The sequence below is a fragment of a genome (genome assembly GCF_019968955.1).
Source record: "MAG: Porospora cf. gigantea A chromosome Unknown PgA_NODE_176_length_30979_cov_360.319, whole genome shotgun sequence".
Classification (NCBI taxonomy): Eukaryota; Apicomplexa; class Conoidasida; order Eugregarinorida; family Porosporidae; genus Porospora; species Porospora cf. gigantea A.
Window position 1 is genome coordinate 1 of NW_027151456.1, and position 23,277 is coordinate 23,277.

At 53.6% G+C, this 23,277-nt stretch overlaps 16 protein-coding genes across 30 annotated transcripts; 8 read left to right on the top strand and 8 right to left on the bottom strand.

Annotated features, from left to right (window-relative positions):
* Positions 1-181: 181 nt before the first annotated feature.
* On the bottom strand, positions 182-1,105 carry KVP18_003686 (uncharacterized protein; the record flags this gene model as incomplete). Its single annotated transcript, XM_067955618.1, has 1 exon — positions 182-1,105. One exon carries the CDS (start codon positions 1,103-1,105, stop codon positions 182-184), a length of 924 nt encoding a protein of 307 aa, XP_067812042.1.
* Positions 1,106-1,110: 5 nt separating this feature from the next.
* Positions 1,111-1,962, top strand: KVP18_003687 (uncharacterized protein; the record flags this gene model as incomplete). The annotated part of the gene is made up of 1 exon (XM_067955619.1): positions 1,111-1,962. The coding sequence occupies one exon, from the start codon at positions 1,111-1,113 to the stop codon at positions 1,960-1,962; it is 852 nt and encodes a 283-aa protein (XP_067812043.1).
* A 30-nt stretch (positions 1,963-1,992) lies between these two features.
* On the top strand, positions 1,993-4,071 carry KVP18_003678 (uncharacterized protein; the record flags this gene model as incomplete). The annotated part of the gene is made up of 1 exon (XM_067955603.1): positions 1,993-4,071. One exon carries the CDS (start codon positions 1,993-1,995, stop codon positions 4,069-4,071), a length of 2,079 nt encoding a protein of 692 aa, XP_067812027.1.
* A 103-nt stretch (positions 4,072-4,174) lies between these two features.
* KVP18_003672 (uncharacterized protein) lies at positions 4,175-5,092 on the bottom strand (the record flags this gene model as incomplete). The annotated part of the gene is made up of 1 exon (XM_067955588.1): positions 4,175-5,092. The coding sequence occupies one exon, from the start codon at positions 5,090-5,092 to the stop codon at positions 4,175-4,177; it is 918 nt and encodes a 305-aa protein (XP_067812012.1).
* A 1-nt stretch (position 5,093) lies between these two features.
* On the top strand, positions 5,094-5,618 carry KVP18_003688 (uncharacterized protein; the record flags this gene model as incomplete). Its single annotated transcript, XM_067955620.1, has 1 exon — positions 5,094-5,618. The coding sequence occupies one exon, from the start codon at positions 5,094-5,096 to the stop codon at positions 5,616-5,618; it is 525 nt and encodes a 174-aa protein (XP_067812044.1).
* Positions 5,619-5,641: 23 nt separating this feature from the next.
* Positions 5,642-8,991, top strand: KVP18_003675 (uncharacterized protein; the record flags this gene model as incomplete). Of its 4 annotated transcripts, XM_067955596.1 has the most annotated exons (3): positions 5,642-6,722; positions 6,816-7,186; positions 7,213-8,991. In XM_067955596.1, 3 exons carry the CDS (start codon positions 5,642-5,644, stop codon positions 8,989-8,991), a joined length of 3,231 nt encoding a protein of 1,076 aa, XP_067812020.1. The 4 variants fall into 4 exon arrangements, with proteins under 4 accessions (XP_067812020.1, XP_067812019.1, XP_067812021.1 ...); XM_067955595.1 differs by lacking the exons at positions 6,816-7,186; positions 7,213-8,991 and having other exon boundaries at positions 5,642-6,763; XM_067955597.1 differs by lacking the exon at positions 5,642-6,722 and having other exon boundaries at positions 6,773-7,246.
* A 183-nt stretch (positions 8,992-9,174) lies between these two features.
* On the bottom strand, positions 9,175-10,547 carry KVP18_003681 (uncharacterized protein; the record flags this gene model as incomplete). 2 transcript variants are annotated; one of them, XM_067955607.1, is made up of 3 exons in its annotated part: positions 9,175-9,307; positions 9,336-9,564; positions 9,593-10,547. In XM_067955607.1, 3 exons carry the CDS (start codon positions 10,545-10,547, stop codon positions 9,175-9,177), a joined length of 1,317 nt encoding a protein of 438 aa, XP_067812031.1. The 2 variants fall into 2 exon arrangements, with proteins under 2 accessions (XP_067812031.1, XP_067812032.1); XM_067955608.1 differs by lacking the exon at positions 9,175-9,307 and having other exon boundaries at positions 9,332-9,564.
* Positions 10,548-10,567: 20 nt separating this feature from the next.
* On the bottom strand, positions 10,568-10,762 carry KVP18_003683 (uncharacterized protein; the record flags this gene model as incomplete). Its single annotated transcript, XM_067955611.1, has 1 exon — positions 10,568-10,762. One exon carries the CDS (start codon positions 10,760-10,762, stop codon positions 10,568-10,570), a length of 195 nt encoding a protein of 64 aa, XP_067812035.1.
* A 46-nt stretch (positions 10,763-10,808) lies between these two features.
* On the bottom strand, positions 10,809-12,939 carry KVP18_003673 (uncharacterized protein; the record flags this gene model as incomplete). 3 transcript variants are annotated; one of them, XM_067955591.1, is made up of 3 exons in its annotated part: positions 10,809-10,949; positions 10,976-11,485; positions 11,512-12,885. In XM_067955591.1, 3 exons carry the CDS (start codon positions 12,883-12,885, stop codon positions 10,809-10,811), a joined length of 2,025 nt encoding a protein of 674 aa, XP_067812015.1. The 3 variants fall into 3 exon arrangements, with proteins under 3 accessions (XP_067812015.1, XP_067812014.1, XP_067812013.1); XM_067955590.1 differs by lacking the exon at positions 11,512-12,885 and having other exon boundaries at positions 10,809-10,916; positions 10,976-11,302; XM_067955589.1 differs by lacking the exon at positions 10,809-10,949 and having other exon boundaries at positions 11,479-12,939.
* Positions 12,940-13,826: 887 nt separating this feature from the next.
* KVP18_003677 (uncharacterized protein) lies at positions 13,827-15,282 on the top strand (the record flags this gene model as incomplete). 3 transcript variants are annotated; one of them, XM_067955601.1, is made up of 4 exons in its annotated part: positions 13,863-14,167; positions 14,195-14,421; positions 14,448-14,845; positions 14,872-15,282. In XM_067955601.1, 4 exons carry the CDS (start codon positions 13,863-13,865, stop codon positions 15,280-15,282), a joined length of 1,341 nt encoding a protein of 446 aa, XP_067812025.1.
* Positions 15,283-15,286: 4 nt separating this feature from the next.
* On the bottom strand, positions 15,287-17,140 carry KVP18_003680 (uncharacterized protein; the record flags this gene model as incomplete). Of its 2 annotated transcripts, none has more annotated exons than XM_067955606.1 (1): positions 15,287-17,140. In XM_067955606.1, the coding sequence occupies one exon, from the start codon at positions 17,138-17,140 to the stop codon at positions 15,287-15,289; it is 1,854 nt and encodes a 617-aa protein (XP_067812030.1). The 2 variants fall into 2 exon arrangements, with proteins under 2 accessions (XP_067812030.1, XP_067812029.1); XM_067955605.1 differs by having other exon boundaries at positions 15,287-17,119.
* Positions 17,141-17,201: 61 nt separating this feature from the next.
* KVP18_003671 (uncharacterized protein) lies at positions 17,202-17,810 on the top strand (the record flags this gene model as incomplete). Of its 2 annotated transcripts, none has more annotated exons than XM_067955586.1 (1): positions 17,202-17,810. In XM_067955586.1, one exon carries the CDS (start codon positions 17,202-17,204, stop codon positions 17,808-17,810), a length of 609 nt encoding a protein of 202 aa, XP_067812010.1. The 2 variants fall into 2 exon arrangements, with proteins under 2 accessions (XP_067812010.1, XP_067812011.1); XM_067955587.1 differs by having other exon boundaries at positions 17,478-17,810.
* Positions 17,811-17,933: 123 nt separating this feature from the next.
* KVP18_003670 (uncharacterized protein) lies at positions 17,934-19,130 on the top strand (the record flags this gene model as incomplete). The annotated part of the gene is made up of 1 exon (XM_067955585.1): positions 17,934-19,130. One exon carries the CDS (start codon positions 17,934-17,936, stop codon positions 19,128-19,130), a length of 1,197 nt encoding a protein of 398 aa, XP_067812009.1.
* Positions 19,131-19,911: 781 nt separating this feature from the next.
* KVP18_003679 (uncharacterized protein) lies at positions 19,912-20,475 on the bottom strand (the record flags this gene model as incomplete). Its single annotated transcript, XM_067955604.1, has 1 exon — positions 19,912-20,475. The coding sequence occupies one exon, from the start codon at positions 20,473-20,475 to the stop codon at positions 19,912-19,914; it is 564 nt and encodes a 187-aa protein (XP_067812028.1).
* A 259-nt stretch (positions 20,476-20,734) lies between these two features.
* On the top strand, positions 20,735-21,797 carry KVP18_003685 (uncharacterized protein; the record flags this gene model as incomplete). Of its 3 annotated transcripts, XM_067955617.1 has the most annotated exons (2): positions 20,735-21,089; positions 21,118-21,797. In XM_067955617.1, the coding sequence occupies 2 exons, from the start codon at positions 20,735-20,737 to the stop codon at positions 21,795-21,797; spliced, it is 1,035 nt and encodes a 344-aa protein (XP_067812041.1). The 3 variants fall into 3 exon arrangements, with proteins under 3 accessions (XP_067812041.1, XP_067812039.1, XP_067812040.1); XM_067955615.1 differs by having other exon boundaries at positions 20,735-21,127; XM_067955616.1 differs by lacking the exon at positions 20,735-21,089 and having other exon boundaries at positions 21,339-21,797.
* A 716-nt stretch (positions 21,798-22,513) lies between these two features.
* Positions 22,514-23,142, bottom strand: KVP18_003684 (uncharacterized protein; the record flags this gene model as incomplete). Of its 3 annotated transcripts, XM_067955612.1 has the most annotated exons (3): positions 22,514-22,710; positions 22,739-22,914; positions 22,943-23,142. In XM_067955612.1, the coding sequence occupies 3 exons, from the start codon at positions 23,140-23,142 to the stop codon at positions 22,514-22,516; spliced, it is 573 nt and encodes a 190-aa protein (XP_067812036.1). The 3 variants fall into 3 exon arrangements, with proteins under 3 accessions (XP_067812036.1, XP_067812037.1, XP_067812038.1); XM_067955613.1 differs by lacking the exon at positions 22,943-23,142 and having other exon boundaries at positions 22,739-22,844; XM_067955614.1 differs by lacking the exons at positions 22,514-22,710; positions 22,739-22,914 and having other exon boundaries at positions 22,939-23,142.
* Positions 23,143-23,277: the final 135 nt, after the last annotated feature.

A 23,277-nucleotide genomic window follows, 5' to 3' on the forward strand; every position in this document is an offset into this window, starting at 1 on the left:
TGTCTTAGTTTTATCTCAGGTGCCCCCATGTCATGTTTTGTTCAAACTCCTGCTAAACGGCGTCGTCGCACTGTACGCTTCTGCCTAAGTCCTCACACTTGTAGTGTAACTCATCACACATAAATCAAAGAAAGCGCGTTGTGAATCCACACTGTTCCAGGTGCAACTCCTACACGGAACGTCACGATCTTTTGGATGCTTTACGCACTCTGTGGGCCCCTTGAGTCTTCTTCTGCTCGCTCTGGAGAATCTGTTGACCTCGCTTACCGCCATCTGCAAGGAAGTACTCTCCTGTAGCCATAAGCAAATCTTCCTTCCTCGGCGTCGGTAGAGGGGGAAATACGGCCTTCTCGCGTTTCTTGGCGATTTTTTTCTTGGCTCTCTTAGCAGTTACCCGTTTACGGAACTGCGGAAGGAAGCGGTCCCAGTTCTCGTTCTTCAGCGTCTCATCCTTCTCGAGCTCTCGCTTGATCATAAGCTCCTTCACGTGGTACACTGGGTGAACGTTCTTCATGCAATCCACCACAATGCGTCGACAAAGCTTTATACCCTTGAGTGTGCCTACGACACACACAGTATTACCCTGGACTAGGACATAGCATTCCGTCAACAACTCGATGGCCTTTAGAGTGGACCCGTTGGGCCCTAGCAATCTTTGCCGCCTGTTTACAAACCTCGCCTTGTTCCGAACGTAGCCCGATATCCGAATGACGTCGCAGAAGGTGTTGTCCTCCATTACCTTCTTCGCATGGACGAAAGGAACACTTCTGGATACCAGCTTCAGCAGGTCACGGCCCTTTATGATGGCGTAAGGGTCAAATGTCTTCTTGGTGTTGGAAACCTTTACGGTGCCCTCCGCCAGATTCAGCTGGACTTCCAGCCGAAATTCGGCCATGAATGTCTCAAGCTCGGGCCACATCTCCTTCAGGTACTTTTCACGATACTTGGGGAACATAATCACGAACTCGGACTCCTCAAGTAGACCATTGGGGTTGTCCTCCTCCGTAAAAGGCTTAACTTCCCACTTGTCGACGTCGTCCGTATCCCATGGTTTATCCTTGCGGTACTTGTTGTGATCGGGCTGACGCCCCCTCTCCTTGTCCATCCCAAATGCCGATTTCCTGGTCGAGGTTGACAGACGAGGCGATTTCCCTGTCAGTGACGCTGCAATCTGGACAGATCTTCTCATGGGAGCAAATCGACGTCGGTGCCGTTGCATGTTGGGTGGGATTCATTGGCTCTTGTTTGGTTGCTTTAAGGGAGAATGACGGTATCCAGTACGCCGCGCTCTCAAGCGCGTCAACGTGCCTTCACGGTGATCTGTACAAGTTCTTCCGACTGGATGTCGAATGCCCGCACTGGAATCCTTTGAATGCCGCTCACTCAGCGGCTCTGGCGCGTTGCCGAGGCTTGAGGTTACTCAGGCAAGAGCCGCTTGAGTGTTTATTCGCGTTCATACTGTCTTCGCTCAACAACGTGAAGCGCATCACTTCTCTCGTGCACAAACTGAAACACCTTTCTACGCCCGTCAAGGCGCTCGGTCGGTCATGGCACCCTTTCCCTTCTGTTGAGACTCTGGCGGCTGTTTCTGAAGTCAACCTAAGAGCTCAGGCATTTGGGTATAGGTCCAGATACGTCGTCGAAACCTCTGAAATCCTAAGATCGGGTAATGTTGACTTGCTCTGTCTCCTCTCCATGCCCTTGACGGACGCGCGTTCCTACCTCATGAAGTTGCCTGGTGTGGGTCAGAAGGTAGCAGACTGCGTTCTGCTTTACTCATTTGGGTTTGACACGGTGCCAGTGGATGTGCACATCTACCGAATGGCCTGCCGAGACTTTAAGCTCCCACATACAACCTTGAATCGGCGTGCCGTGAATCGGGTCCAAGAAGCCTTTGCAAAGCAGTACCCCGAAGAGCCCGGCTGGGCCCAACTACTGTTGTTCCATGCTGAGCGGTTGTAGCTCATATACGTGCAATATTAGTCATTTACAATGCCACGGTTCTTCTACGACATCACTATCTTTAATGTGACGGACATCCCCCCAATTCCGTCCACAAGCACCATCATGTGGGTGAAGACGGAGCTTGGGGACGAGGAGGGCGAGACCTTCCCTGTGGTGCCATCTTCCGAAGGACACTGGCACGCTTCGTGGTGTATGGAAGATGACGGAGCAGGGGAAGTCCAGTTCCACGTGCGCCACGGAGTTGAAGAGGACTACGAGGACGAGGATGACTTTCGCGACGTCGCGGAGGTCGACGTGGGCAGTATCAACCTAAATATCGATCAGCTAAAGGATCCCGAAGGCTGGGAAGGAGAGGTCCTCTGCAAGAACGGAACGAGGATCAACGGTCGCATTGTCCAAATCGAGGTTCCCGAGCGCGCTTCTCGCTACTGCCGCGTCTCGCCCTCCCTCTTCTCGGAGATCTGTCCATCTCTTGTGGGCAGAAAGGTGCTCGTTCGGATCTCCCTGAACGAGGGCCAGGTTCCCGATGCCCAGGAGGATGACGGAGTCCACCAGACGTCTCCTGTGGAAATCACGGACACCGCTATGAGGTGGGATGAGAACCTTACCTTCCGTTACTGTAACGAACAGGTCTTGCAAGTTGATATCATTGACGCTGAGAGCCAAGAGGTTGTGGGATCTACGTCAATCAATGTGTGGGGATACTATAGGAACGGGGAACTCAAACGAAATCCCATAACTGGCGAAACTAGGTTCCTGTCTGCCAAAGGTCAGAAGGCAGTGCTAATTGCACCTCGCATGTCAGTACGATTCTTCAATGACATGGAGGAGGTTGACGGACCGACCCCCAAGAGTACGAAGCCCACCGCGAGTCGTAATGTGCCCTCCTTCAGCTCTTCTGATAAGCCTCTCAAATCCGCCGTAAGCGATTTGCCTCAGAAAAAGACTTCCAAGAAGTCTTCATCCTCGTCATCATCCTCGTCATCATCCTCGTCATCATCCTCATCGTCTTCCTCTTCGTCGCGGTCCCTATGCACCCAAGATCGCGAGCACCTAGAGCGGATTCGTGAGCAGGTCCACGACCTGGCTAAGAAAGCCGCCGAAGAGGCAGCCAAGGCCGCTCACGTTGGCAAGAGAGCCCACAAGAACGCGAGAGAGGTGCCAGACGACCCCTCCATTGCAGCACACGCCGTGGCCGCTGCACAGGCAGCGGACCGAGCGAGCGCTGCCGCTGACGCCTGTAAAGTCGCACAAGACGAAGCCGAAGCCGCAGTACACCCTGATGTGGCCGCTGCTGCCCTCGGCAACACCCAACAGTCTTACAAGGCTGCTGTCGCTGAAAAGAAAGCCGCAGAGGGTCACGCGAAGGACGTAGCCCGACTATGCGCCGACGATGACGCGCTGCGCGCTGACAAGGCTGCCTTTAAGTGCAAGAATCTCTACTACAGTGCGAAAGAAATCGCTGACAGCCACCCCAACAACCCTGACCTCGCTGAGCAGGTGTCCACTGGACTTGACCTGTCCACGAAGGCGAAGGCCTTAGCGAAGCATGCCGCTAAGGGCGCTGACAAGGTTAAGCGAGTCAAGCAGAACTACCCCGAGTGCATGAAGACCTGCGACGCTGTGAGGGAAGACCGCATTGCCGCCGAGAAGCTCGTTCGTGAACTCGAAATTTTGTTGGAGGACGTTGACAAACGTCGCAACAAGCTCGACAAAAAGCGGGCTCGCAAACAGGATCAGCTGGTGGCCGAGAAAGCGAACCGGCTGGCCGAAAAGGAGAAGAAAGCTGCCCTTGAACGCCAACAGTACTTCGACACTGATAAGCAGAAGCGAGACGAAGCCCATGAAACTACTATGTGGGCCGCGGCCAGAGCTCACAACTACCACGGCTACCGCGCCGAAGCCAAGAAGGCTGCCACGCCACCTCAGGGAACTTTCGCATGTTGTCTGGGCGAGGAGGCGGAAGAGTATAACCTCTCCCTAGGCAAGGTGCCAGAAAAGCAGATGGGGTTGATCCGCAAGAAGCAAGCAGGCCCATGTGATCTCTGCTGTTGCGGTTGTCGGTTTTGCTGTGGCGACGACCTCTACGGAGAGTTGGCCATATAAGCTTCGTTGCATTGTTTATACCAAACAAAATCATGACGATTGGTGACGAGTTAGGCCAAAAAGTTCGTGTTATTACCAAAAAAATAATTAAGAGTGAACGAAGTTAAGTCAACGATGATACAATTTTCTTCCGTGCTGTGGTAGTCAGGTAGGGTAGGACGTCCAAGAGCTGTTCGCGGTCCCATGAGGTTCCACATGCGCTGACTGACCTGAACACGGCTGACGCAGCGAAAGGGCGATCAAAGTAGTCCAAGACGCCTGACACTGCTGATGGATTGAAGCTCGACCCAAGCGTCGTCGGTTCGCACGTCTGCTGGCTCGACATCTCGTCCAGCTGCACCAGTTTAACCAGTAACTGGGTTTGTAGCGCATAAAGCGGCGTGCGGAGCGACTTAGCCTGTTTGGAGATATGTCGAAGCAGGAGGTCTATTACTCGGCTGCCAAAGGTTACAGTGGTCTTTCCTTCCGTCATAGGGCATTGAAATATTTCCGGCTTGATGGATGCCATGGCAACTAGGTGACTCAAGGCGGTGGACTGTACACCGCCAGACAAATGCGTCAGGGAGCTCCACAGATGTCGCCCCAACACCGGAAAAAATACCTTGGCCTGCTGTAATGTGGAACTCCTCATCAAAAAAGAGTGGAGTTCCACGACAGCTTTTCTTATGTCGACCATGTCGTCTGTCAGCAAGGGCAACGACGACGCGATAACCGGACCCAAGTTCTGCGACACCTCCATTTGCCCCTTCTGGAGGAAAGCCATTGCTCCTTGCAGATTCGCAAGTCGCGTGTCGTCTCGCGGATGGCCCAGCTGGCGCAGAAACTGTTGGAAAACGAATTCCGTGGTGGGTTGCGCTTTTTCGTGTAGGTTCTGACGCAACACGGCGACGGTCTTCTCGTGGATTTCAGTACGGGTGCGGGTTGAAGGCTTCAGGCGCTTGCCTGCTTTCTCCTTCAGCTTCTTGAACTCCTTCGGTAGTTGTTTCTTTAGGCGTTGCTTCTTGAGGAGCGACTTGCTCATAATGTGCCTTTTAACTCTTGAACGAGACCTCATCATCTGCGCATCGTCAGTTGACAAATGGCTACAGTGGAGACAGCTGGCAACTCCAGGGAAACTTCTCTGGCTTCAGGAAGTGCAGGTGGTTCATCCAAAGAGCGAAGAGTGCTGGCACACTCGCATGTGGTACCTACTGCAGTTTCACGCTGACTGCCCGGATGTATGGGCCTCAGAACTGCGGTTCATTAATGTAGTCTGCTCCAGCTACCCTCATGCGTACCATCCGTGGGCGCATTTCTGCTGGATGATGGAGCAATTTCCACCAAGTGAAGAGTTTCTTAGAGGCACGATCCTCCCATTCTTACGACGAGAAGCCGTTTTAAGTCCCAATCACGCAGGTCCTGTAGCCATAATATCACAACTAAGCAAGTGGGGAATGTCTGGCGAGGAGACTCGTAATCTCCTCTCAGAGGTGATATCCCGTAAAAAGGAGCTCTGTGACACCTACTGCATTGAGGTCGAGGACACTGCTGTGCTGGCACGGCTCTGAATAAACGTGAATTATGGTTTTGGATGGTTCGGCAGAAACTGGGTAAGAAGAAGAACGCCCAGGCTGACGGAAATCCTGCCCCTGACGCTCCAAAACGAATACGGAAGAACAACGACGCCATCAAGAAGGCTAAGAACGCAGAGATCCGAGATCATCTGGAGAAACCAGAGAAACCATCTCGCCGCCGCCTAGGACGATTGAGGAGGAAACTGGCAGAAACGGATGCGGCAGGGAAGCCAGCATCGATGACTGCCATTCAGACCACAAACGTCGTGAAGTCGTCAATTGCATCCAAGGATGGTCGGCTGGTTCCACAGGTGAAGTGTGCTAACCCCGACCCCCCAGTGCTTCCGGTGGGGAGAAACGCTCTTGCAAAAAACACCCGACGACGGAAAAGAGCGAAGGGGAATGATGTTGAACCGTCAACCAAGCGGCAACGCATAGAAAATCCCAAGTCTTCGAAGATGATGGTGGATGCTCAGATCGACACTGCCATAGATGAAATGGAGACCGCGTTGGACTCCTCCGACGCCAGTTTAGCGGTCGACACCGACTTCCGATACCAGCAATGTGTTGCTGAAGTCAAAGCTGACCGGAATTTTTGGATAACTCCACGAACGCGATACTTTGTGCATCTCGACACCCACGGCGCAAGCGATGCTTACCGGAAACAACTCCGAAGCGCCTCTCAGGCTCTAAGCACGGTGGATGTCGCTCTGTGGAACGATACGTGGCAGGTGAAGCCCCTTCGCCGAGTTACCGAGTGTCCTTTCTGTTTTACTGAACACCAAGATCACCGCAGCTGCGCCATCCGAGTGTGCTTCCGCTGTCTCCGTCGGGACCACGAAGTGGCATCCTGTGAAAACGCAGACGTCGTCTGCACTGCGTGCCACTACCGAGGTCACTCTGAGGACGAGTGCTTCAATACATTCTACCACAACACCGAAATTACTGGAAAGATCACCTGCATCGCATGCGGCGCCGTCGGTCATTCTTGTTGTGAACCGCCCATTCTAAAGGATCCGACGCCGAGCTGCGCCATATGCGGACGCAGCCGTCACACTCGGGAGAGTTGTCCCACGCGGGTCGGTCAAGTGAAAACTGGTGTGTTCTTCCGCTGCCGGAAGAGGATATTCTCTGACTGATTTGCCGTAATGCCTCAATTGTATCTCAGTACTGAGAAAAACCACGATCCAGATGACGTAGAAGAAATGCGACGCGGTGGTCCCGTCCGCGTGAGAATTCAGCCACCAGACGCGCGTGTGGAGTTTCCCAAACCTTTAAGCACCAAACAGGGGCTCTTGGCTCCTGCGAAACGTGTGGCAGACAACCTCAGACAAAAAGCAGCAGCTTATCCTCCAGCCGAGCCGCTCTCGATACACAAGCTGACCGCAGTAACACGTGCTCCGCCGGCTCTTCCTCCGGAGTTCTATGACCTCGTAGGGTCAACCGAAGCGGAGGGCGCTCTCTCCGATATGCTGACTCATCAGAAGAGCCTCCCCACTTGCCAGCATGACCCTCCACGAACTATTCTCGAGTACGGAAGTCGCACGGAGGAGGAGGCTCGTGTAGGTGGCTGGTCATCAACAGACAGCTACTGGAGGAGGGAGTGTTCGTCGCTTCCATAGCTGATCGGATTCAAGCCATCCCCACTTGCCAACTGTTCAGTGCTGATGCTGCGATATGCGGTCAGCGTCATGAAATGAAGTGGGTGATGTTTTCAGCAGTAACGGGCGCTCTCGTCGACGTTCCAGAGTCTGTAAAGGTGACAACGGTCTTCATTGACAACGATATTCCGATGGATGAGTGCGTCCGTCTCCAGTGGATTCGATCACACACAGACACCGTACTTTTTCTCAGATATCACAAGGCAGAAAAAGCAGCCACATCAGTGTGGACGCCTGTGACTGCTGGATGTCACCAGGTGTCCTGTTGGCTGGGACCGCATCTGCTGAAGACCGCTCGAGTAGAAGTTCAACCGGGTCCAGCATTTCCAGCCCACTGCAGACTTGTAGGTGACATTCACATCAAAGAGGGTGAGTGGACCTACTTCGAGATTCTCGCCGAGGATCGGTGGCACAACGTTCTTCCTGCAGCAGAGGTTCCCTTTGTAGTTTCAGGCTTAGGCGGCGTAAAGCGTGTGGGCACGGTGAAGATGGGCACTTCTCTGCTGGTGGAGTGCTGCGTGCCTGAGGGCTTCGCCCGCGTCAGCTGCTTCCTCAGCGTATCACTTGGACATGTCATCATCAGTAATTGTCCACTTGAACTCAAGCCACAGCACATTCCAAGCAGCCAAATGGCGCCTACGTCCACGCTACAAGAGGGAATAGAGCTACGCAAGCAACTAAAGGCTTTGAAACCCCCGCCTCTGCCGCTGTTGCCTTGCCTTATCGATGGCAGCGGTGTACCAGAGTCCTTCTCCGACACAGCCTTGTTGGAGGATCTCATTACTAATCTGAAGCTGATGGGGCGTGTGCAACAAAGACTCGATCTCCATGTTCAGGAGACTGGAAAGACCGATACCTACATGGAGAGCATCACTTCCGTCGAGAAGACGCTTGCCGCCCGGGTCTCACTATCTCAGAGGATGCTTGACGTGGAGCGTGCTGAGACTAGGAGACGGCCGTCGGAAGTCGTCTGGGAAAGTGGATGGCTACCAACTCAGCATACGCCGGACCGGAACGCACTAAAGTCCGTAATGGACGTATACACATCTGATTTCGCCGCAGTAAAGACACGAAGGAGAGAACTGCAGCTGCAACATGAAACTGCAATCAGTCAGATCCAGAAGATTCGCTCCGAAAGAGACGAGCTGGTGGAGCGCAACTCCAATTTACTGGAGGAGCTAGCCAGGCGAAAGAACCAAGCGTGCATCTCAATCAATGAGACAGTGCAGCAGCTGCGCCACAAGCAACAAGAGCTGGTGAGATTGTCCAACCAAACGAGGCGCAAGGCCAAGAGGCGTCACCGGGGTATGCCCCCCCCTAAAGCCTGGGACGTTGAGTGGCCGATGGAATTGGTCCTGGGGCCACTCGAGGTTGGGAAGCGAGTTCGGAAACCTCGGTTCCCACACATTCCAGCGACGCACTTCACTCAGGACTTCAAGGAGATCCGACTCGCGCAGGGCCGTGGCACCGGTCAGACCTGGCCAGACGATCCGACGACCATGGCTTCTAAGATTTTCCAGGGGGCCTACTACCAGTCAAAAGCCGTTCCCAGGCAGCAACTGCCGCCAAAGACACCTGCAGGCTGGCAGGCGTCCCCAGCTCAGGCGTCGCTGGTGCCTAGGGCGCCGGAGAGCCCTGCCAAACCCATGAAGCGACGCATGGTGCCGCCGCGCTTTGTGATACCAGCGCCAGGCCCATCTCTGTAGGGGATGAGGATCACGGACATTCATTTAAACAGTTGTGGGCCAGTTGTCATGAACAATCTAGAGTACTCCACCTTAAGCACTGTCCTGTTGTCACGGACATTCATTTAAACAGTTGTGGGCCAGTTGTCATGAACAATCTGAGTACTCCACCTTAAGCACTGTCCTGTTGTTATGGACATTCATTTAAACAGTTGAAGACACTACGGTCTTCGTCAACTCCGTCAGAAGCAGAGCCTGATCGGATGAAGACAGGCGTCGAATAGCACTCAACAACGCGTCAACGGAGGTCACGCCGCTGGTTGACCGAAAAATGAACCTGCGTGATTAAACTACAACTAGCTCACGTTTTCACGTAGATGTACGTGAAAATAGTCATGATCAGCTGACAGTCGAATCGGTCTGCAATCCCACCATGTCCAGGAATGCTGTCGCCGAAATCCTTTGCATGGATCGCGCGCTTGAACGCTGAAGCGAAAAACCCACCAAAGGGGGCGAATATGGAAGCGAACAGTGATAGCACGACGAGATGGAAATGTATGGGCATCGCCCAGAACGAGAACTCCGCGCTGTGGACTGTATGAGACCAGAAACAGCACCTTACACGGCATGTCATTTACCCAGGAAGGTCGCAAGTAAGAGAGGCCTAGGTGGAACTGCTGCCACTGGAAGACGGGATGCAGTTCGCAAGTGCTCTGAAACTGAAACGGGACCAGTTCAATCTCGTTGGCTGGGCAGACGAAATGTGGAAACATCGTCAGCAGACTACCCACCCCCAGGGCGAATATAGGAGTCACCAACGAAGCGCCTATAAAGCCTTCGACAGTCTTCTTCGGAGATATTAGCAGCAGGCGGGTCCGGCCAAAATTGATTCCGAACAGGTAGGCAAAGATGTCGTTCGTGATCACACATCCACTGGCTACAAAGAACCAGTAAATGCCAGTGTATATGAGCCCGACAAAGGTCGCAGTCGGGCATACGACGAACAGCAGAGTGAGGATCAGAATCCCGAACTGCTGCATCTGATACCTAAGCGAGAATCGCCTCAGAGTCAAGATGAATGCAACGAAGCCTAGCAAATAGAGGATGAATATCACCATGGAGAAGTGAATCTCGATCCATTCTACGCAAGGTCTGAATACCGCTGCTCCAGACCAGAGCCTCTCCAGAGCCGATAACAGAGCCAACAGGTATCTATGATTCGCTCCACAGACCGTGAGTACGTAGAAATACCATCGAAGAGAGAAGTAGAGTGGAAGGGTCTTGTCCTTCTCTACACTTCGTTTCAGACTCAGGATTTCCCTGAACATCAACACGGCCAAAACATGTACCATGATGGCGAGGTAAAAGTGGCCAGCCCACACGATTCCAAAGTACCCGAAGAGCCAGTAAAAGGTGTACACGACCCTCACCGAGAAATTCATCCGTACTTTTTCGCGTGCCTCATCCGTGGCGTCAGTGGCCAGGTTGGGAAGTTCGTTGTCGCTCACCACTACGGGAGACTCGGGCTCGGTGTGAGACGACGTGATGTCGTCGTCTCCTTGCCTTCGTTGCCTCATATTGATGAATTTGCCACACGTCACATCACAGCCGGGGCGCGGTGCCGGCGTCTAGTTGCTTGGGCTACGACCACGATGGCGCATACAACGAGGTATACGAGAATCAACACCGCGATGAGCAGCAGGGCGAAGCCCCACACGCTCTTGGGGTTCCATCTTAAGTCTCCAATGTCTCTAAGTAAACTTCGCTTACCGCAGAAACGAATGGGATCCATAGATCTATATCATAAAACTCGATTTCGAAATTGTGTAAATCTTTTGTCATTCTAACTCCTCGACTCGCCTTTCAGTCATTTTCGAGTAGACGAATGATATAAGCCCTCCAAACGCGATCACGCCTCCCGATGCGGCCAGCACCGAAGCTACGAACTTAGGAGAGTGGAGAACATCCTTGAATTCGAACTGTATTTGGTTTATCCATGTCTCACCTCTGTATCCCCAGGACAGGGTTGGCTGTTGCAGGCTTCAGTCTTCACGATCGGCTCGTTACACAGGACGTTGACGCCGGGATCGACAACGTGTCTGTCGTAGGATAGGTTCCCTCCGCCGCACCTCGCCGAACACACTCCCAGAGGCCTCCACTCAGACAAGACGCACTTGCGTCCCATTACGATCAATATATGAGCAAAAGTGGGCGCCAGTTTCTGCACATCTCCTGGCAGCGGCAGTCCCAGACCAGGAGTGTGGCTCAACACAGTTTCCATTTTGCCGTTCCAAATTGCCGTGTACTTTGCGTTGGAAGCCGCAAATATCATTTCGGAGCCCTCCTGGAGTTGGATGTCGGCCTGGATAAGAGGTCCGACGAGGGCGTCTTGGCCTCCTCGCCCCTCCAATCCCCCGCCTGTAAGACCAAACACAAAGCAAGCCCTATCTGTCCGACAAACCAGAAAAGCGCCCTCTGTGGTGCGAACTCGCTCAACGTCAGCCTCGACTAGTTTCTGTGTGTCAGGCAGCGGAGGCTCACCCAAACTATGTCCAATGGCACCTTCCCGCCGTACCTGTGCTGGCCCCAAGTCACAACGTCACCGTTCGTCTTAACGGCGAGAAGAGCGCCGCGGTTGATGAACACGGAGCGAACATCGGTGTTAAGCTCGCTAGCCACTTGCTGGTAGCTCGTCATGGTTGAGCTCGACAAGGCATGTTCCGTACAAAATAAGTCTTCACCAGCGCCCCAGGTACGGACGTGGCCTTGTGTGCTGATTGCCGCGAAGCAGTGGTAGCGCCCTATGATGGTTTTGACCATGTCGGCTCCTTCGACTCCGTCTCTAATCGACGCCGGGACTTCAGCATTTGTCCAGGAAATAGGTACCGTTGAGCCAACCATGGTGTAGCTGCCCCAAGACACCACCTTCAAATTGGCGCGGAGCAAAGCAAATCCGTGCTCGTTTACGGCGACATTCAGCACGGAGTTCACTGCTTCCGCTTCCCCTCCGAACTCGGGTAGACCTAGTGCAAACGCGAAGGAGGAAACCGCCACCAAGCATAACGCTCCCGCATTGCCGGTCAGGGTGAGAAGAGAACCCTCACCTGTAAGGTGACCAGCGATCTCAGGCGGCATGGCGTCGTTTGACACCGCTTTGCCTTTGTATCTCTTCGCTGCTGGGTCACCAAGCAGGAGCCAGTGTCCATTCTCTAGAACCACCATGAGTTTGCTGATGGGACTGGGACAGTGAACCTCTTGCACCATCACGAACTCGCGTGAGTTGATTGGTTTGCAGATTGCAGGGTCGCCCAGGCATCTGAGACTGTAGAGATCCTCTGACCTCCCGATAACATGGAAGACCAGTGCTCCTTCGAGGGCGCAGACTCCCAACACGTTTGATACCGCGCGGCCGTCGTTTTCAGTAATCGCTCCAGTCGTCCCCACGAATTCTGCATCAAACAGGGCGGGTGGTTGAGATCCGCCCTCCACGAACGACCCAATTATACCGTACGTACCGGGTTTGACCTGATCTTTGTTCCAATGGCTGTAGTCCATGTATTGACGCTCCATCATGTGTTTTTTGAAGTCTTCCGTCGCAGAGGTGGCTGCCTTATTCTGGCTCGTTGCACGTATATAATCGTCAGAGCCTTGCGAGAACGAGGATAAATTCTGTAGGTCAGGATCTGCAAGAAAGTCGGCCCAGGTGCCGTATCTGAACGCGACAACAGACCTGGTGCCCAGAACTTGTGATATGGATTTGCCAGACGCGTCTTGTACTGCCAGCTGGTCAGGGAGGGTAGCTCTTTGGTTGTCGTCGATTCCTAAGACAGCAATTGATGGAGATGCTCTCACCCAAGACAACAACCACAAAGCCACGTCAAGACGCATCTTAACCTGTTGATTTTTATAGAACATTAGCTGTTCCTGGTTGAGAGGCGTCGTTGAGAGGACAGCGTTGTGTTCGGGCATGATTCCCCCAGGTTATCCATCATTTCGGTTCTCCATGCGCGACCATCTGCGACAGCTAAGAATGCGCCTGGCAGTTCGGAAGTTCGACAGATTTCTACGTTTGGACTCATCAGAGAGGCCGATCGATGTGGAAAGAGCACCACGTCACAGTCTAACAGATAAAGAGGTGTACGGTGAAGAGGCTTCAAGAGAAGGCATCTTTATTCAAGTCTGCCGGGAACTCCGCCAAGAACACCTACAACAGAAGTTCACTCGAGGGGTAAAAACCCATGCCGTGTTCACTCGCCTCCACAGCGTTGGCATGCCTGAGAAGAGGAGCACTCATCGGGAGAAATACCCTTGTGATTGGAGAACGACATCCGAACTGAACCCTGATGTAATCACGGAGGTCAGGGGAATGGATGTCATACTGCGAGTGGACCTTGGCAGAATGTGTCTGGTGGCGAACGAAGGAACTTACTCAGTGCTGATCAGACCGTCAACCAGCCGAGATAAGGCGACGAGCGTCAGAGGTCTGACATTCTGGACTCACTGTCACTGGCATCCTAATGTTACGCCTGCGTCTTGCATGCAAAACGCTGTTGTGATTCGCACAGATGACGGATCTCCTATTTTATTTACGCACGCCACCGCTGAAGATAGGTCAGATTTTGTCCGACTGCTGTCCCTTTTCAAGACGTCCAGAGATATAATTCTAAGCAGCCCACCTCTGAAGGCGCCGCGGGCCTCTTCGCCATTTAACAATTCGTCGCTGGCCAGACCTCAGTTACACACGATTCCCTCCCAGTCGGGATCGGAATCACGCAGTGATTCCGACTGCACGGGTGCAACGTCGAGCACCACAAGCGGTAGGCATACTCGACGGTCTGTTGTCGCCTATTTGAAAGATGCGCTACGCCGTCACAGCTCAGACGAGTGATTTGATGATTAGGTTTTGCGCGTCTGTTCTCGTTGTGTTGATACCGGCTAAAATAATGCTACACGAGCGCATTTTCGTTAAAACTCCTGATCTTACTGCTGACGAAGCATTTGCACACGACGTAGTCGTCAACAAACGCCTGAACACGTTGGTTACGGGTGGGGGTGGCAGCGGCAAGACACACCTCGTGAGCACGGTGTTGGAAAGCTGTTCTCTGCGGGTGGTGGCGTGTGGAGCCACCTCGTCAGCAGCGATGCTTCTGCAGGACAAGGCCACGTTCCACTCCGTGTTCTTCGGAAGACTTGTGGAGTAGGTCTTGCAACACTCCACTTGCAGCGTTGGGCCTTCCACGGAGCTCGCCACCGAAGCCAGGGACATTACGACTGACTCCCATGTGCGGACACGCCTTCAAAACTGCGACCTGGTCGTTGTGGACGAGGTGTCGATGCTGTCAGCCACGCTGTTGGATTTAGCTGACTACGTGGCACGCTTCGCAAGGAACGTTAAGGATCAGTGGTTTGGAGGCTTGCAGATGGTTTTTGTAGGCGACTTTTTCCAGCTCGGTAAGGTCATGCAGGGCTACACACAGAGCCGGTTGACGCAGAGCATAACGGATGGGCGTTCGAAGCGAAGTCGTGGGCTGCCGTCCGAGCGGTCATAAACATGCGCCACAACTACAGAGCGGCGGCTGATCCTATATTCTGCCAGCACCTAGACCTCATTCGTCGAGGAGAAGGACCATTGGCTTCCGATATACGGTATCTACTGGTGAACCGACAGTTAAAATGCCCGACCGTCGTGTTTGCCACCAACCGCGAAGCGGATGCAATGAACGCACGTAAGGTCGAGGAGCTCTCAGGACCGAAACTTGTCTACAAGGCGCTGAACGCCCCCGTTGCAGATCTCACGCTTTGCAAGAACGCCCACGTCATGACTACCAGATCTCTCACCCTAGACGGAGAACGAGTGCCTAACGGTGCTAGAGGAGTGGGTGCTGCCGCTCTGGAATACAGACTGTTTTCAGCTTTCAACCTTTTAAGTCCTCTCCTGAAATGGCCTTCTGGGAGGTGCAACCTGTGAAGCAGGTTCCTATCGTGACGTTTCCTAACTACGGGACGTTTCCAATCTATCCGGCAAGAATCCTATCAAACGGATGTCGCGACGCTGTACAGCTTCCCCTGAAACTCGCGTTCGCGGCTACTGCTCACAGACTGCAGGGCCAAGGCGTTGCAGAGCTGGACGCCTGCGCTGTCCGGGTCTTCGCACACGGACATCTCTACTCCATGCTGTCGCGTGTGATGAGCAGCCGAGGACTGGTGCTCTCCGGGTTGGATTCCGTAGCGGCGCTCGACGATGTTTTAGCGCGTAACCGAGAAACTACCGACCCCAAAGTAAGACAGTTCTATGCAGATATCGGCTGCTAACGGTCTAGTAGTTGTAAGGTGGTTTGTATCTTGACCCTGGCCTCGCTGCCCACGGGTGTTTCGGCTTGAACATCTGTTCGTCAAATGCGTCGATGTAGGTCTCAGCCATTAACTCCAGCGCCGGTTTTGGCTCACTCTCCGGCTCTTCCGTCAGTCTCGCGATCAAGTCCTCGGCAGTGTAAGGTTGATGCTGGTTGAAGAGTCGGTGCAAGAGCATCTCCTGGAACAGCCGAGCGCATTTTTTCAGTATCAGAAACTCCTCCTTGCAGTGATATGCCACGACGTTGGCATAGCACTGCACTAAACGGAGAACCTTGCTCCACTCCTCAGGTTTGGCGTAAGCATTGGCCCGTCTCTTCCGAACGTACAACTTGAACAAGCTGCCCTCGCAGTTGGTGTATACTGCGATAATGTGGAGCGCTACCAGGCAAACCATCCAGATGTCATGGTTCTGACACTGGTAATCGTACCACGGAGGACTGTAAACAAGCCGATTCGCGCTGCGACGCAGCTTACTGGCATCTCGCGCTTGACACATGTGGGAGAGGTTACCGAACACTGCTTTGCCTTTGAAGAACAGAAGTTCTTTGAACGACACTACGTTAAGCAGCCATCGTCTCCTGTGCATGAGCCGCAGCTGCTCGAACAGACCGATGATCTGCTGCTTGACAATACTCTCGCTGAAGCTCCAATAGACTAGTGCCTCGGAGTAGAACTCCAAACTCGGACTTGCAACGTCCCACCAGTAGTGAAAGTAGTCTGTGGCCTGCAGGTCATAAAAAACGCCACAGAACCGAGTCATTAAAGCCAAGCTATTGGGATCCACCAACGGCAGCAAGCGAAATTGGTTTCCGTCCGCCAATTTGAAGACGAAGGCCTGCAAGCCTGGCACAGTCCCGGTAACCCGGAGCAGCAGCGCGTTGTCGAAACGCTTTCGCCTTCGGTATGTCAATGACAAAGCGGAGAGGGTTCTTGCTATTTCCATAGACAGCCCAGTTAGACCCTGCGGCCAGAGAGGTAAAGTGTTACGTTTCTGTCTCCGGCCGCGAGAGGCCCTGTATTGATTTCGCGTGACTACCGCTCTATCGGCCTCCTCGTGCTGGCGCGGTAGGAGGCTGAGGCGGATTGCGTAGGCCCACAGTTGGCCATCTCTTCTGAGCCAGTCACGGTACGCAGGCAATCTGACACTCTCCTTGCAGTTGATGTCGTGAGCGAGGCGTTGGATGTCCACAGTACTGGCTTTCATCTCAGAGTCCCACCTCTCTTGTAGACTTTGCAACAACGGATCCAGATTACGACTGGCTTCCCTGAGGCCCAAAGGAACGAGAACAGCCTTCACCTCGGCCACGAATTCTCTCCACATAGTTATGAACTCAAAGATACTGACTCGACGTCCCATGAGCACTGCTATGTGCGCATCGGCAAACTCGTGAGTGGGGAGAAGCTGGTGAACATGGAATATCGGGCAGGTGGTAAATTGAATAAGGCTTCCATCATGGCGCCGAGTCTCGTTGACGACCCTGGCAGTGACCAGGAGGCTGCGAATGCAGAGACGAAATAAGTGACCTAAACCATTTAGCTTTCCGGTGTGACTTGCATGGATGGCATTGATAAAGAACTGTAGATTGATTGCGTCGAACTCCCTAGCTGTTTGATCGTACGGCTGCAGAAAAGCAGGTATCTCGTGCAGGCGGTTGGGGGTCTTGGTTTTCAGCCACGCCTCAAATGCACTCTCCCCAGTGTCAGCATTGCTGCTACTCTCGAGGTAGTCATTGTCGCCTACAGAGACGTCGTCTTCACGCACGGAGGTTTCATACCTCCGCTTTCTTAGGTACATGAAATGTACTGTATCCGTCATACGTGCCCTGACCCCAACTCCCCCAAGTCAACCACATGCCCTGTGATATCCCTAATTAGCCATGGGCAGCCACGAGCGCCTTTCAGTGGGTGATTACAGTCGATATGATCAGACGCGAGTACCGCTGGCACCCTTGCAAGCGGCCCTTTCTTGTCCCTTGTGCAGGCAGTGCTTTCGTGACCCTGTGGTTGTCAGATCATGCCTCCACCATTTTTGCCGCGACTGTATTTTGGCAGTCGTCAAGGAGGGCGGCACTGGTTGCCCAGTCTGTCACGGCACATTTTCTGGCCCCTCGGACATCGTTGATGATGCCGGGTTGAACCAGGTAGTATCGGCGATGAATTCGCCGGCGCCAGAAAAGAAGGCGGTTTCGTCGGCGTCGCCCATAGAGGTGTTAGCGGGCAGGTTCCGATCTATGAACCGGGATGCGTTTTCGGAGTTCCTCATGACGGAGTTCGCCGTGCAGGCCTTTGTCGTGCCCGATCTCAGCTGCCCTTTGAAGCCCCTATCGCAGCCACATCTGCGGTTTTCCCGCGAAATCACAGTGAAGCAGATTCTGCTGTACATTGCTGGTCAAATCGATTTGGGGGGTGCAGAAGCGGACAGGCTCGTTCTCAAGACTCGCGATAGAGCCTTGAGCCCAGACAGCACCGTTGGAGGTCTGCTGTGAGATCGCAAATGCTCCATCATGCAGGCATATACTTGCCATCAGCGAGCCTGTGTTGTTGTTAAAGTATCAACTTGACTAAGGCCCCGCAGTTGGGCCATTGTGATGATAGAAATTGGCAATTCAATGACTTCTCTGTTCTACAATGGCCGCGTCTTCAAAGGCGGGGAGATCGTGAAAGACGACTTATGGACTCGGGACGGAAAGGTCATCGACCCGACCACTGTCAACTATGTGTGCGACGACTCTGTCGACTGTAATGGATCTCTGATCTGTCCTGGCTTCATCGATGTGAAGGTGAACGGCGCATTCGGCGTGGACTTCACCAATTCTGAGGAGGTCGCTACCTCGATGTCGTCTGTCAGACAGGAGTTCCTCCAACGCGGCGTCACAAGTATCCTGCCTTCTGTCGTCACAACCGACCCACATGTCTACAGAAAGGTGCTTCCCTTGTTGAATTACAACGACGGGTCCGCTACAGTGGGGGCGACCATTCTTGGCGCGCACCTAGACGGACCGTTCATTAACTCGCGCAAAGCTGGCGGTCACCCTACTGAGTTCATCCAGGAGAAAGTTTCCATGGATGCGCTATATTGTATGTTCGGACCCGACTGGAAGAAAAGCGTGAAACTCGTCACATTGGCTCCTGAACTCGAAGGTTCTGGGGACGTCATTAAGGAGCTGACGGCTGAGGGTATTGTCGTGTCTCTGGGACACAGTGCTGCCACTTACACTGACGGCGTCAAGGCTGTCGAGGCCGGCGCCTGTATGCTAAGCCACCTTTTTAATGCCATGCCATCATTCCATCACCGCGACCCATCATTGGTCGGGTTACTCGCGAGCGACCTGCCTCGCCATCTTTACTTTGGCATCATTGCAGATGGTATCCACACTCACGAGGCTGCCCAGCGCATGGCGCATAAGATAGCTCCTGACTCGCTCATCCTGATCTCTGACGGGACGCCAGCTGTAGGCCTGCAACGAGGAACCTACGATATGCTAGGCCAGAAGGTCGAAGTGAAGGGTAGCCCTCCAGCGGCCTTCGTCGCAGGAACTGACGACCTTCTGGGATCTGTCGCTACGCTGGATCAATGTGTGCGTCGACTGCGTCGGAATACGAATTGTACAGTGGAGGAGGCGCTTCTCGCTGCTACCTACCGGCCTGCGAAATTGTTGGGCATTGAGAAAAAGAAAGGCACTTTGGATGTCGGGGCTGACGCGGATTTCGTCTTCCTGACGGAGGAGCTGTGCGTCACCCACACCTTTATTGGCAGCAAGTTGGCGTGGTCGGGCGCAGGCCGCACGAGTCTCTCTAGTATGTGATTTTATCAAACACTTCACCAACTGTAACCATAGGATGATGTTGCACAGACCGACTGGTGAACAGTTCTTGGTCTTACTCCTAGGTGTTGCCAAGAAATCTTGCTTCTGGCGATTGGTAGCCGTCGATTTTCACAACAATTTGCTGAGTGAGATAGTTGTTTTCGGACTGGTTTTAGCTGCGGACGGGCGCAGGCGCTGGATCGATCGTAAGCCGCACTCCGAGAGGTGGAGCTAGGTAGGCCCTCTGAAAGTTCTTTCATCATGCCGCTTCGGGTGGTCGAGTCGACGGGATGCACCTCCTCCGTGCTGTCCTTGGAGCTGTAGTCGGTCAGCACAAATATAGGCTCCGGGGTTGAAGTAATAGAACTTAGGTCGGCTGTCGGGCGTGATGAAGCTGCCGAGCTGGAGTCCGCATTCAACGCAGGCTTCTTTAGACGAGGTTTGGTAATCCTTCCTCTAAACCGGAACGTTTTCGTATCCTTAATAAAAACGTCGGATGATTCTCGTTCAATCCATTCCTCTCTAGACGGAGCTTCCACATGGTACGCTCTGGGTGTGAACGAAAGTTGTACATTCATGGGGCTGCATAGTGACGGACATCTCACTCACGCTTCTACGGTGGACGAAAAAGACCAGTACTTTCGGCCTGCGAGTTGGCCGGAGTGGAAAGACGACTTCTGATTGGGTGACGGGGAAGCGTTGTTCCTATTGGCCTTGGCTCGGTCCAGCGTGTGCAAAGCTTCATGCAAATACGACCAACAGTCATGCGTGGGGTTGTACGTCACGAGATACGAATCAGGCAGTGGTACACCAGCTGCAGTTCGTGACTGGGAATTGCCCTACGAATAGCGTCCATGCGTCGAGGTGAAGGGTGCCGGGCTTCAGATTCCGTGTCGAAATCGGATTGCGACTGCGAATCGCTCTCCTCGGAGTCGGTGGACTCCGAATGCTGGCGTATGGGCGGAGTCATACGTCTTTGCAGCGAAGTCTCCAGCATCATCTTCTCGTACCGACTTAGAGCTGCAGTGTCAAAATATACGTTCTTCGGCCCCGAAAACTCCTTTCGCCAAGGAATATTTGCGTGTCCTGAGGCGCGGCCTGTGTTGGACTCGAGCGCGGGCTCATTCGACCCGCGAGTCAAACTTGAAATGGCCCGTACACAACTGGTGGTCGGTCTCGTGGTGCCTTCCGAATCAAAAGATCCCACCTGTGAGAGATCAAGCTCTGGAACAAGCCCTTTCCTTGGATTTACGGGCCACGTGTGAGCATCAGAGTAGGGGGCCGATGGTCTCGCAGTCTGCATCCCTGACGGATGGGGTTGAGGCTGCTCACCAACCAAGCACATTTTAAATGACTAAATATGACGTGGACATCGGGATGAACACTTGGGAGCTTTCTAAACACTACCAGATCCACCGCGAAGTTGAGGCTCTGTGCGTTCACGCAGCTCGAAGTTATCTCGACACTTTAGAATAGGCTTGCCACTGATCGGCGGCTAGCTTACCTTGTCAAGTCCTTCCCGTCATGCTCTGCCTTGGTCCTTAGTGACCAGTGAATCTGAATACTTCGTGCATGGCTGAGGTCGACAATTCGTGAGTTCTGCCATGGTGAGCATTGGGAAGGCGCTTCGGAAGAAAGCCTCAGGGCTGCTGTCGCCCACGACCGGCCAGATTCCAGACCATGACGATAACATGTCTGAGCAGCGGAAACAAACCCAGAGCTTGCTTGAATCGTGTAAGGAGCTAACTCAGGCAGTGGCTGGGTTCCAGAAAGTTATTGAGACACTAAACCGGCATCACGAGCCGAGAGTCTCCTGCTCCTCGGATTCGAACCTCGGCGATTTTTTCGCCACCTACTATCAGTCGCTGGTTATCATTCACAAATCTGGCCTGTCCACAGAAAGAACTTTGAAATCTTTAAGGCAAGATCTCGTGAGCAGCGAAGCCAAACTTCAATTGAGTGAGGGTTGCAGACAAGCCGGACGCAGTATTGAATAAGTTCCGCCAGAGAGATCGCATATACACTCGCGTTATCTCTCTTACACGGGAACTGCAAAAGCAACGGTCACCTGAAGGTGATGTGTTGATAATTGCGGGTGCGAATACTGCTGAAGAAGTCCTGAGCCACTCAGAGGACCGCAGCACGAGACCTCGTCCAGCAACAGCATCATCCCAGCATAGGGCTAGGTACGAGCGCTCTAAGGACAGGATGGCAGAGGCCATCCACAAGTTCACACACATCGCTGATGAGTTGGCGGATTTGTGCGCCTCTACGGTCGACCCGACGGCAGAGGCGATACAACAGGCCACAAGGAAGTTCGTCGCAGTTCAACAAGCCTATCATCACGAATGTCTGCTTAGCGTATCCACCTTGACGCCCTCTCGCGATGGCATTCTGGCCTCTCCACGAAGATCCAACGTCCCCGGTAGGAAAGGCCTGGTTCAACTGCTGAATCTCCGGTCTCAGGAAGGCCCCAGTATTCCCACCCTCGACCTATTTGACCTGCCATCCCCCGAGTCACAGACCACCCGATCGTCGAGGCGGTCCTTGAAGTCGATTCCGGAAGCGGAATTCGTGTCCGAATCTTCCTGTGTCACACGAGAGGCTCAGTTTCACAGTTTAAAGCTGGTCAGCGACACACCAAGCGAAGGCGCCGAATCATTATGACCTACACATTGCGTAGAACTTTCTTATTTCTTTTCCAGAGGGCTCGTTTTGCACTAGGTCTTCAAGGGCCCGTCTTACATCACCATGTTCCGAGATGAAGTGAGCATCGTAATCCGGTCGTTTTGGAAAACGACGCCCACACATTAGGCATCGCCGCTGATTGCGCGGCACGTTGCGAGCAGGGTCGTGGTTGGTGACTATGTGTGCCAGCAACACACTCTTGAACCCGAATCGCTTGCCGCAGACTCCACACCGCAGAATTCTCTCATTGCGCTTTGTAACCGTCTCGTCTCCGTCCCCTCCGTTCCACATCACAGAGCGCCCGTCAGAAGCCGTGATAGAGATTCTTGGAGACACACATCGCTTAGGTCGAAGGGGCTGGCTTCGAGACCGCGCATGACGACGCTTATGATTTCGCATAAGTTCCTTGTCGCAAGCGCAAGTCCAGAAGGGACAGATGTCACAACATTCGGAGCCTCGCGCTCGCTGCATGTACCGGTATGACTGGGGCAGCTTGCCACGCTGGAGGCGTGTCGCGCCTAAGGGGACGTCTCCGTCCGTCTGGGTTGGAATGCCCACGACACACTCCTGGTATGACTGCGGCCTAAATCTAAGGGAGGCGCCGGGGACCCCTCCAGGTAGCGGTAACGCACTTCTAGCTATCCAAATCTGAGCTCTATCAGCCTCTAAATCCATCATCAGAATTCAAAGCACACTCAGAACTTAAGGGAAAGGTCCCACTTTCCCAGAGCCTTCCATCCCCGTTGAAACCCAATCTCGTCAACCCCAAGATTCTTCAGCATGGCGCCTGACCTGTCGATAACCACTAGGCCCGGCACATCTGTGAGGGCGCCATAACCGTAGGGAGGCGTTGTAACATTAAACTTTTGAACTAAGTAGTGCTCGACGAACTCTGAGTCGTGTGGAGAGACAAGCCTCACCGTTCACTGTTTCCTTGTCGTATGGGAGGGCCAGCCACGGCATGCGGGCTCGCATCTTGATGTACTCCTCCTCGGTGTCGTCCAAAGGAACGTAAATGATCTCCATTTTTTGCCTGTCGCTATTCTCATTGAGGGTCCGATAATCCAGCAGCAGCCGTGGGAAGAGGTTGTTGCAGCTGCGTGACAGGTTGGCGTGGCGCCTACTGGTTGTTCTTGCTATCGTGGAAGAACAGAGCCACACTCTTGCCGAAAAGCTCCTCCCACTTGCGAGGGCAGTTCGCCCTGTCAAGCAACGTGCCCTCCTTGAAGAGCGGACTGAGGTGGAACAATGCGTAGGGGGCGGCAGGCCGGTGAATGTCTCCGTACGAGTGCTCGTCTGGGTGAGATTCGCATTTCGGAGTCATTTGGTGATTAGAGAAAACACGTGGTCAGTATCAACTCCGACTGCGAAGGCAGTACACGACTGCATTGCGTAGTTCCTGTGGGGTCCACTGTCTCTGGATCTCGTAACTCGGCACGCTTGGGACAATCCGAACGAC